Genomic DNA, 11389 nt, shown 5'->3' on the forward strand with positions numbered 1-11389 from the left:
TGAATTTCCTCTGTTCAGGGCTGAATCCTAAACGAAAATGGGGACGAGATGCAGAAGGCCATTGAGACTTGTACACATCTGTCCTCGAGGTTCAAAAGACAAGGGGAATCTACTATTTACGTATAAACCCAGGCAATTCGCTACCGAGTACCTGGGTCAGGGGGACAGTGTTTTTCCATCAAGGATTGATCAATCTTATCTCGGTACTAATTGATCTATGAACAAAACTCCTGCCATTGACTTTGCCACTGGGTCACGTGTCGTCACGTCGCGCCATAGCGCAGCGCGTTTTCCATTTTACCCAACCCCACAAGCATTTAAGCCACAGATTACAATGGCCCAGTCACGAACTTTACGACACCACATTTGGTGACACGATGCCCAATGCCTAGTCTTGGCTTTACCCTTCGCTCTGAAGCTTTAAATTAAACCACATTAAGAATGACTATCTAAGAAAGGAAGTGGACTTGATACTCATGGGTTGATCAAACGGTTTATCTCTTTCGCTTTAATCAACCAATTTGTGGTGGTACAGGTCTCTGTCCTCACAGTTCAGCATCGAGGGGTTCAGAGACTTTTATTTCGCCTTACTATATTATTTTACATTTTCTTTTCAGAAGGACTTAGTATATGAAGATGCTATATGATGAAGTACGTAGCCGTGTGATAAAATGTTTTGGCAAGCAATCCCGTCAAGTATGTGAGATGTTAACCGCCCCTTATCCACTACTTGATTGTCCAGGTATTTGACGTGGAAGTGTGTTTTTTCCTTGTTTTATAACTCAACTCTCTTTGCACCCAGGCTTAAGCTCAAGTTCATCAAAACTGGCTAAGATATCCACCTCTCGCAGTCAAGTATCGGTAGGACCATTCGCACCTTTTCCATTAGCTTTCACCTTCGTTTTCAGGAGAGGTCCTTCTCTGCACTCACGACAAGTGGAACATCGACAATGCACAGGAGACAACAATGATCCACCATCCACCCCAATCGACAGTAGTAATGCAGTATTCGAATTCATCACCAGCTGATTCAGGTCGATGTCGGCATCGGCAAAACGAGTGGGACCAGTAGGCCACGTTCACAATTAGGAGACACCAAGATACCATCATTATTGTCCATGTGAGGAGATAATCGGTAATGTCGCGCCTCGAAACGGTGACCCTGAGATAATAAAGCGCATGAACACTAACGAACACGAGAAACACCTAATTTGACTGTCAATACCCAAAGTTGAATTGCCTAGTTTTAATAAAGCTCACCAAAACCAGGTTGGACCAAACAAATGCCCTCGACACTTCTGTTCCACCCACGTGTCTACAAGCGCACATTGTGATCATTATTGCCAGTAAGAACAGCATCACCGAGGTGCGAACAATCGTGCCGCATAAGAAGGGTGAAAGTCGTGGTTCACACGCCAATACAATACGAACATTGGTTGAGGGGCATGGACAGAAACGCATGGCGAACGAGGTTGTCTTAAGCGCGAGGCTCAAAGGGATAAAAACGACTCCAGAAGAACGAGGTAAAGATGCCCGTTGTCCATGTCTCGATGTATGTTGGGGTGAGCGCCCTTTTTTACCCAAACCGTATGTTCGCAGAAATAGTCCCGTGGGTACAATAAGGAAGCTGCGGATTGGGCGTATGAATTCGTATGACGAGGTGTAAGTCTGGTTGCCACGCCCACCTGGGTGTCGTCGGGTTAGAGGAGATGCTGCTGTGCTCCTAGCATTTTATCTTGATCAAAAAACTGCGTGGCGTTGTAGCAAAGGACTGAGTGATCGCCCAAGTCCGAAATAACGTAGTTGAAAGCGTAAGGTTACGTTGAGGTGACATGAGGCTCTCAGACGTTCAGGAGGAAATGGGCCTTGAACTTCTTGTTCGCACGATCTGGTGCCCTTACCATCATTTGATCACCAAATACCTCGCAGGCAAACGTTTTGTTTGAAGCCTTTTCTCCATCTGTAACTTTTTCATCGAGTGGAACTTCCACTCGAAAAATTGTGCCCTCCTTAGGAACGACTTTGACTCCCCTCTTTTTAGTTATGATCTCAAAGACGAACTTGCGATCACGGACAACGATTCCTTCGATACCAACTCGACCAGGGCAATGGCTTCGTACAACCTGAATAGGAGCACCATGAAACTCAGCGCTTGCCAGTTTCACTGCTGCGTTAGGTCCACCGGTAAAGATGTCGTTTCCAAGCAACTCCCGGGCGTAGCCTAGCCACAGGTGAGTCAAAGGCTCATAAATGTGGTATTTCTGGCCATCCTTGGGGATATCGTGAAGGCCTAGATTTCGTCTCTCCCGTGATGAGAGTGGCTTAGGCTTCTGCTTCTGTTTCTCTTTCTTGTCCTGGCGAGCTTTTCGGCGTGCGGCGCGGGCATTGATGGTAGCTGGTGGAGGAGAGGTCGGTCGAAGAATGAGCGAGCGGTATTGTATCTTTTCTGAGTAGATGCGGTTTGCGCTGTCGGGAGAATGCGCTCTAGCCAGCAGATTCTGTGTAGCTTGCTGTGGTACGCTAGCCATGATCGTGAAGTTGAAGGTAGCGTAGTTTGGTGATTGGACGATCAAGAATGAAGTCAGCAGCAGCTCAAGGCCGGAGAAAAAAATGTTTAGTTAGCGGAAAGTTACCGCGATCCTGCAAGCAATTTTCTGGGGAAGGCGGTAGTGGGGCCCAAGCTCTTTCCCCCTTCCATCACATGCCGCTTGCTCGGTAGAGTCAAGTCAAATGATGATGGTCTCCACTTGCCAATGCCATCGCGACTCGGTTACGAGCTTGCAAGATATTGTTTGACTTGTATTTTGTTTCGTACTTAGTGAAAGGCGGCAATTTTTTCTTGAACTTATACACGCCCAATCAAGCGGATACCTTGTCAATCTCTTAACAAACTTTATTATTTACTTTGCGATGGTGTTTTTGATGTCAACCTGCAACTGATTGTCGTCAATACCGAGGTTTAACGACGCCTGAAGAACCCTCAGCCATGTCGCACAACGACACCGATACCGACTCGACGGCCAATTCGGCCCCAGACCTTCAGATATTGGGCGATGAAGTCACACTACAACCTAGTGGCTTTGTTGAGCCGCCCAAGAAAATCCCTGAAGGCAAGGAGGAGGCTTTGATGGGCAAGTTTGCCTCATTCCGTTCCGAGCCTCTGCAGTAATACTTCCTTCACCGGCATTATAGCTATCGCCATGGCTATCAGTGCATTTTTTTTCTCTTGTGATATTGACTAACACACTCATAGATTTCTCCGAGAAGTGTCTCTCTACGTGTCTGGTCAAGGATGGCGCGCCTATGATAATGTTATCGGTCAGCCGGTCTTCTACTCCGGATTCTCAGAAAACATGAAGAATATGGTTCTATCAGCTCCTCTTCTTCAGCAAAGGATCAACCAGTTGGCTGAACATCGTGTTGCTATTGAAGAACGCGAGGGTCTGCTGCCGAAAGACAGTAAAGACTATGGCGCTAAACGTTCTCAGCGACTTAACGAGATTGAGTCGGGACTTCAACAACTGGCCGACAAATGGACCGAAGATATGATTTGCAAGATGGAAAGCAAAGCCTTTATCCGGGGTGCTTACTACTCCGCAACTCAGCTATTAACCCGTGCGTACCACAATGGGATTTTTGTCTCAAGTGAAGAAGTCCTGCGGCTGCGAAAGGTTGCTGAGGTGGCCGCACAAAAGAAGCAAAGCATCATCTTCTTGCCAAGTCACCGATCGCATGTTGATTATGTCTCTCTTCAGCTCATTTGCTACCGTCTGGGCCTTACATTACCGGTCGTGGTCGCGGGAGATAATCTGAACATTCCTGTCTTGGGCGAATTCTTACAACACGCTGGAGCCATGTGGATCCGAAGAGCATTCGGTGACGACGTTTTGTACACTACTTTGGTCCAGTCATACATCGATACGCTTCTCCAGGAAGGTTACAATTTCGAATGCTTCATCGAAGGAGGTCGCTCGCGGACAGGGAAGCTGTTACCCCCAAAGTTCGGCATCCTCAGCTTCGTCCTTGATAGCATTCTATCAGGACGAGTCCAAGACGCCATTATTTGCCCTGTCAGCACCCAGTACGACAAGGTTATAGAGACAGAGGGTTATGTTACAGAACTGCTTGGCATGCCCAAGAAGAAGGAAAATCTGGCTGACTTCTTGAGCGGAGGATCGTCTGTTCTATCCTTACGCCTCGGCCGCGTTGATGTTAGATTTCATGAACCATGGAGTTTACGAGGATTTCTAGACAACCAGCTGTCAAAGCTTCCAAGCATTCCTCGTGGGCTTGATACTGATCATCAGCGCCCCGAAGTCCGAGCAGTCCGCGAAAAGCTCTTGCGGACGATGGGATATCAGGTGCTGAGCGACATCAATGATGTGTCTGTCGTGATGCCAACCGCTTTAATTGGCACTGTTCTTCTAACACTACGTGGCCGTGGAGTTGGAAAAGAAGAATTGAAGCGTCGAGTTACGTGGCTTACAGAACGTGTACGTGCAAAAGGTGGGCGCGTAGCACATTTTGGAAACGCACCTCTTACCGAAATCATTGAGCGTGGTCTCGAAGTACTTGGTAAAGACCTTATTGGCATGGTTGATGGTCTGGCCGAGCCAACTTATTATGCTGTTGACCGCTTTCAATTATCCTTCTACCGCAACATGACGATCCATCTCTTCATTTACGAAGCGCTTGTCAGTGCGGCAATGTACTCGCGAGTGAAGAGAGGAGGTGGCCCACAGATGCAAGACATGCCATTTAATGAGCTGAGGGAACAAGTGTTCTTTCTCTCATCGTTGTTCCGTGGCGAGTTTATATTCTCCAGCGAGGGCCTTGATACAAACTTAGACAGGACTTTGCGAGGTCTGGAAGCAGACAATATTATCAGAGTTGACCGTGATAGTGAAGGCAGTGTTACTATGGTAGGTCTTGCAGAGCAGGAAAGGAAAGCTGGTCGTGAGAACTACGATTTCTACTGCTTCTTGATCTGGCCTTTTGTCGAGGCAACCTGGTTGGCAGCTGTCTCTCTCATGGGACTCACCCCTCCCTTGGGACACAATGAGGATACCTGGATGGAGCAAAGCAAAACACACAACAGTGCACAATTAGTAAGTTGATCTGCGCACGAATAACCATCAGTCATCGTTGCTGTTTTCACATGCTTACAAGATTTACATCTAGCTTGGCAAAACACTCTATCACCAGGGTGACCTCTCATACTTTGAGGCTGTCAACAAAGAAACGTTGAAGAATTCGTATATGCGCTTCGAGCAAGACCAACTTCTCCACGTCGTAAAGTCAAAGGACACCAAAATTCCTCCCCGTGTCCAGCTCGACACCTCCTGGCGCACTCCTCGTGATCCAACGACGGGCGCTCTCCTTGCTGAAGGCAAATTGTGGGACTTTACCGAAAAGATTGCCAAGTCACGGCGCGAAGGCAAGAACCGCCGCGATGGTGCCACGGTCAGTGGCCGCGTACTTCGACTTACTGACAAGTTGGGTCGCAAGCTTTGGGAGGAAACTATCGAAGGTGAAAGAAGCGGAAAGGGCAAAGTGCCTAGTACGCTGAGTAACGAGGAGAAGGAAGCTTTCGGGAAGAGTGTAAGGGAGGGAAAGAAGAAGAGAGAAGAGAGGGCTCGGGCTCATCTCTAAGATCTATCGGCGCAGTTTTGTACAACATGTTTTCTACAAGCGAGTATATCCTCGTTTTCCGCCTTAGCCTGCTTTTTATCGAAACTGGAACCAAATATTTTCTTTGGGCTATACCAACATGTTCATCATATCACAAGCATTTATATATATATACACATACGATGGAATACTCCTTATCTAGCTCGGCGTGCCAAATTCAGCTCTTGAATGGCGTTCGCCGGTTAGGATGTTATTATTCATTTTGACTTGTATCTCGCGTCTATGCACTGTTGGAATCTTGGGGCTTGAGGATGATGTTATCGATCAACCGCACGGGTGGTCCTCCACTAAAGCCTAGATCCTCACCTTTCTTGGCCTCTTCGACGGGCAACATCTTGATTGCGCCACTCAGAACAGCTCCACTCGACGGATCAATCTCGTCAACCTCCACTAATGTGTCTGGGTCTGCAAGAGAGATATAGTCAACCTCGAAGGCCACACGCTCAGTGGGGGGAAGCTTGGACTGCTCTGATGCAAATGCATCGATAATTTTATGTGCCGCGCCAAGAACGGTTTCCCTGGTATAAGAACCATTGTTTGTGTACGCCGCGGCAGCGGCATGCAGTGCGTTTGGAAGGACAATGGCGGCAGCTCTTCGTCTAGGACCAAGATAGACATTTCGTGAGCTGAGTGCAAGCCCATCTTTTTCGCGCTCCGTAGGCTGAACGACGACCTGCAAAGGCAAGATGAAGTCATTGACCATTCTACGGATGACAACAGTTTGTTGGACATCCTTTTGTCCAAAGTATACACGCTCAGGTTGAACAATGTTAAAAAGTTTCAAGCACACTGTCGCAACACCGCGGAAGAAGGTTGGTCTGCTGGCACCCTCAAGGACTTCGCCCACAGGTGTGATAGTAACAAAGCTTCCCTTACTATCAATTTCCTGACCTGGAAAGCCACTTGGGTACATCTCAGGTGTCGTCGGCGCAAACACGGCGGAAATGCGACCCAAGTTTCCTCCGTCATCTGCGAGCTCTCTATCCAGCGTCGCCAGCTTCTTTGCATCCTCCTCCCACGTCACAGGATACGAAGACAAGTCCTCCTTGATCCCAAACTGCGCAGGGTTTACGTATATGCTCACAATGACATGGTGGTTCTCTTTGGCAGCGGCGCGGATCAAGGCAAGGTGGCCCTCGTGTAGAGCGCCCATGGTGGGCACGAGGCCGACAGAACGGTGATCAATGACATGGGGTTTTCGCCATCGACGGACCGATTCGACAGAGCGGAGGACACGAATTGGCGACTTAGGTAGGGTCTCGAGGCGGGAGGAAGTCGAGCAGGCGGAAGCCATTGTGCGGACCGAGGTCGTGAAAGGCGAGCGTTGTCGAAGAAAGCGTAGTGGAAGCATTGTGGCGGTATTTTGGGTATTAAGTATAATAATAAATAGAAGAAGATATTTTTTAAGCGAGATCAGATCATCTATGCATGGCTGTTGGGTGCAGCAGACTCTCGTGATAATTTCTGCCGCGAAGCTTTGGGGACGGTTCAAGATGCAGGGGATCCGTTTTTTTTTGGAGTTGAACAAAGCATGTGAATGGAGATTACCCTATACCAATATTTGTATCTGCTTTGATGCCTCTCTTGTCGCAATTCAACAGTTATAAGTTGTCAAATAACTCTTTTAGAATAACATTCTCAATTGGAATCTTGATTCGGGCAATGCTAATTAATTGTGGTGTGCAGTGGCGGGTTTTGTACATGATAAGGATACCATGATGAAGTCAAGGTGTGCGTAACAATACTGGAAAGTTGTCGAATCCACTACTTGACACGCAGAGTTAGGAGGAGATTTTTGGAGTCTCTTACAAAGGTCAAGATTTAAAAGATATTATTTATTTCGTTAAATCGTACATGCTAGATAGGAGAGTGTATATAATCGTGTCATAACCCAAACGCCATTCTATATGCTGTTCAAGCGCTTGGCTTGATCCTTGCAATAAATATCCATCACTCACAACGAACCCATTCAAATCATCATCAAACCATTATTATCCAAGCTTCTATCAACAAATATAAGAGAGCTTCAACCATTTCAATTCTTAAGCAGCACCGCCAGTGATATTGGCAAGGTTGAGCTTATTCCATCGGGTGAGCAAGGTGATCAAGAAGGAGAAACCAACGCAAGCGATGGCCATGGCAAAGACCGTGTTCAGGCCGTGCATGTAACCCTCGATAACGATATCGAGTGTCTCTCCACTGAAAGTCTCACGGAGAGCGGTAGCACCAGTGAGAATTAGCTGACCCTTGTCAATCTGAGGAGCGTTCCTTGTGATGTCGAGGAGCATCTGGTTGACAAAAGCAGCCTGACCACCAGACACGATATAGGCACCACCAAGACCTTGGAAGACTACATATTGTTAGCGAGATGTAGATGATTCAAGATCGACAAGGAACACTTACATAGAAGAATACCAGTGGCAGAAGCAAGATCCTTAGGGTCGACTGTGCCCTGGACGGCAATCATAGGAATCTGGAAGGCCAGACCCCAGCCAACACCAGCGACAATTTGGTAACCAATCCACTTTCCGGTCGATGTGTCAATGTCAAGGAGGTACAGAAGGCCAGCACCGATGGTAGCGAAAGCGGCACCACCGATGAGCAGAGGCTGATACCGACCGGTAGCAGTGACGAGACCTCCACTGGCAATAGTGGAAAAGGTAACGGCAAGGATAAGGGGGAGGTTGCGAACACCACTGCTTGTGGGAGAAGCATTATGGATAGACTGGAAGTAGATGGGGATGTAGTAGATGGCAAGGAAGAAGGAACCAGCAAAGATGAAGGCAAAAGCGCTCATGACCCAAACAGTACGGTCCTTGAGGATACGGACAGGGATCATGGATCGCTCACCCTGAACGTAGCAGGAGATGGCCCAGACGATGGAGATGGCGATCCAGCCGACGAGAAGGCCGATGACGACGGAAGAGTCCCAAGCGTGAGCCTGGCCACCGTATTGAACAGCCAGAATGTAGGAGATGGTAAGACCCATGACCAAGACGATACCAAGGGGATCCATCTGGAGGAACTTCTCCATAAGGGGAGCCTTGACAGGAATGGCAGCACGAGGAGTCTTGAAAAAGAGAAAGATGATTGCAGCAGAGATACCTCCGATGGGGAGGTTGATGTAGAAACACCATCGCCAAGAGACGTGATCGGTAAAAGCACCACCCAGGAGAGGGCCGATGACTGAAGCGATACCGTAGGCAGCGCCAATGATACCAGTAAAAGCAGGTCGCCTCTTTGGGGGAGCAGAGAAGCCGATGATAGTGTAGGCTCCAGCACCAAGACCAGCACCACCGACGCCAGCGATGGCACGGCCAGTGATCAAAGCCTCAGCGTTAGGAGCAGCACCACAAATGACAGAGCCAAGCTCAAAGATGAAGATGGCAACAAGGAAGGATGTCTTGAGAGGGAAGTACTTGTAGATTTTGCCCCCTTTTGGTGGTGTTAGTGATAAGCTGAGAAGAGAATGAAAGTGGTTGAGGGTATCACGACTTACAAGTTGACTGGAAAGCACCGACGGTCATGAAGAAGGCTGCACCGTACCAACCGACCTTGTCAAGACCCTTGAACTCATCAGTGATCTTGGGAATGGCTGTAGCCACAATAGTCTGGTGCGCAGTTGGTGTTAGTACACTTTGATCTTACTGTTAGGGATGGGAATGGAGGCTTGACATACCAAGTCAAGGGAGAAGAGGAAGACAGCCATGACCAGGGCGAGGACGATGAAGAACATGTTGATACCGGTTGGGTAGTCATCATCTTCAGGGTTATCACTGTCATTGTTGCCCTCAACTGTACCAGTCTCTACATCCTCATCGGTTTGTCTCTCCTCCTTTTTCTCTTGAATATCCTCGCCTCGTAGTGTAGTAGTTGTAGATCCGGGACGTTCTGTGGTCGCAGGGACCTCGAGGTTTGCTTTTTCGGCAGCCATGGTAGCTGTTTTAGCTTTTGGTTTATTGAACTGGCAGTGTTCGAATTAAGTTTATATCGAGCCCTGAAGAAAGGGTGTAGTGTATTGATGTATAAGTGCTCGAGAGCCTCGTTGATGATCAGAAGTCTGGAACATTTTGAATACCAGCGAGGGATGACTATCTTTATAACCTGCACGAAACAGAAGCATAAGTACCCAACACAATGATTAATCCATCCATCTCACTTCTGGTCTGACTCCCTATTGTCCCAGGAGTTAAGCTCTGCCCATACATAAAATCCGCCAACAACACAATCACAATGATAGTGTACTGTGGTAGGGTTCAACTTGACTCTTGTCAGCATAACGGAAAAGACAGACCAGCCAGTAAGGAAGAGGCGGAGTGGCGGACTCCACCTTATGTCCGCCCGTTCTTACACCCTTTTGCAGTAAGCCAAAGCCACAAGCGCTGCACTAGGAGCAATATTTTTGTTAATAACCGGTCTTAGCTGCGGACATTGTTAAAGCTAAGTATTATGCCTCTTTCTCTGGAAAACAGCGTTTTGCTAAGTACAATGTCTAAGTATTTACGCCAATATGCAGGTCTACGGCGTTGATCTGATATGAAACCACTTGTAACAAATGTTGGTCCGAGAATGCGGACAAAGATTGTTGACTTTAATCAGCAAAACAAAAACATGCTGGAATATTTCTCAAACACGTGTCGTCATGTTTAACTCTGATAGTCTAATTGTGCTGACAGGTCCCAAGATACAGCATGTATATCGTTTACCGCATGTTAGTGAGTCCCGCATAACGCTTGGCATAACACGTTGTCAAACAACACCAACTTTACGCTTATCACGACTTCACATTCAACTAGTAGATGTAAGATTATGACGGCTCATGACTCACTTGAGTAGGGAGGTACCGAGGCAAAATGCAGGGAATTTGAAATTAGCCAAATAAACGTAATTCCAACATGATTGATTTGATACTAACTAGCAGCTGAGAACAAAGGGACTCACTCATAAGTGAGATCTGGGCTGACGTCCATCGGTACACCCGGAGTTAAGAGCTAACTGGTTGGAAGAGGTTATCAACAACAAGAGGGATACTCCAAGTTTGAGACACTTGGCTCTCTTTACTGGCTCAAGCTGATCCATAATCTCATCTCACTCGGTCAGCATATCTGCTGGATTTCGCTTAAATCGAAACCTATCAAAGGGTTCAAATAAGGTGAGAAAATAGAGTAGATGACGATGCATGCCCAGGAATGGATTAACTGCAGATCTTAAACAAGCCGGTACTAATGTACCGCCAACCAAGTCTTGAAACAGCCACTGTTTTCTTTTTGTCTGCAGCCTGGTAACGTTATTTGCTGTAAGATGAAAATTATTTCCGCATTGCCTGTTGACGCCAGCGGACGAATGGCGGACAAACTCGGCGGAGTTGGTAAGCGCATGGACTCTTGTGAGGGCGGCTCTGTTGGCATTGCTGACATATTGGCTCCTTTGATATTATCCAGGGAGGGACGTATCCGGTAATTCGTGCGTGTCTCTGCGGTACCAATGGTACGGGACTGGAAAGGGACAGTAGTCGGATCTCGCTTTTGGAATCTTTGGATTCGTTAAGTATGATGTGAGTTGGTTAGATTTGTCGCCGGGGGGTCTCACATGCGATGAATGTCGATTCTATTAGGCCGAGTGCGACTTTTATCCATGATCTATATCCATCAAAATGCGGATTGAATGTTCCCGACGGATTATATTCCCCATAGGTTTG

General features: G+C 47.5%; 4 protein-coding genes across 4 annotated transcripts; 1 reads left to right on the forward strand and 3 right to left on the reverse strand.

The window, feature by feature from the left end:
• Positions 1–1473: 1473 nt before the first annotated feature.
• Positions 1474–2607, reverse strand: EDB82DRAFT_501006 (Rof/RNase P-like protein). The gene has a single exon (XM_025735870.2). It carries the CDS (start codon positions 2526–2528, stop codon positions 1842–1844), a length of 687 nt encoding a protein of 228 aa, XP_025586533.1. The 5' UTR covers positions 2529–2607; the 3' UTR covers positions 1474–1841.
• A 296-nt stretch (positions 2608–2903) lies between these two features.
• On the forward strand, positions 2904–5782 carry EDB82DRAFT_186663 (acyltransferase-domain-containing protein). Its single transcript, XM_025735871.2, has 3 exons — positions 2904–3165; positions 3254–5108; positions 5182–5782. The coding sequence occupies exons 1-3, from the start codon at positions 2987–2989 to the stop codon at positions 5650–5652; spliced, it is 2505 nt and encodes an 834-aa protein (XP_025586534.1). The 5' UTR covers positions 2904–2986; the 3' UTR covers positions 5653–5782.
• Positions 5779–7176, reverse strand: EDB82DRAFT_186634 (uncharacterized protein). Its single transcript, XM_025735872.2, has one exon. It carries the CDS (start codon positions 7040–7042, stop codon positions 5912–5914), a length of 1131 nt encoding a protein of 376 aa, XP_025586535.1. The 5' UTR covers positions 7043–7176; the 3' UTR covers positions 5779–5911.
• A 343-nt stretch (positions 7177–7519) lies between these two features.
• On the reverse strand, positions 7520–9938 carry EDB82DRAFT_501011 (major facilitator superfamily domain-containing protein). Its single transcript, XM_025735873.2, has 4 exons — positions 9371–9938; positions 9191–9302; positions 8095–9126; positions 7520–8041 (listed from the first exon to the last, which is right to left on the reverse strand). Exons 1-4 carry the CDS (start codon positions 9623–9625, stop codon positions 7734–7736), a joined length of 1707 nt encoding a protein of 568 aa, XP_025586536.1. The 5' UTR covers positions 9626–9938; the 3' UTR covers positions 7520–7733.
• Between the last annotated feature and the right edge of the window lie 1451 nt (positions 9939–11389).

This window comes from Fusarium venenatum (assembly GCF_020744135.1).
Source record: "Fusarium venenatum strain MPI-CAGE-CH-0201 chromosome Unknown EDB82scaffold_2, whole genome shotgun sequence".
Classification (NCBI taxonomy): domain Eukaryota; kingdom Fungi; phylum Ascomycota; class Sordariomycetes; order Hypocreales; family Nectriaceae; genus Fusarium; species Fusarium venenatum.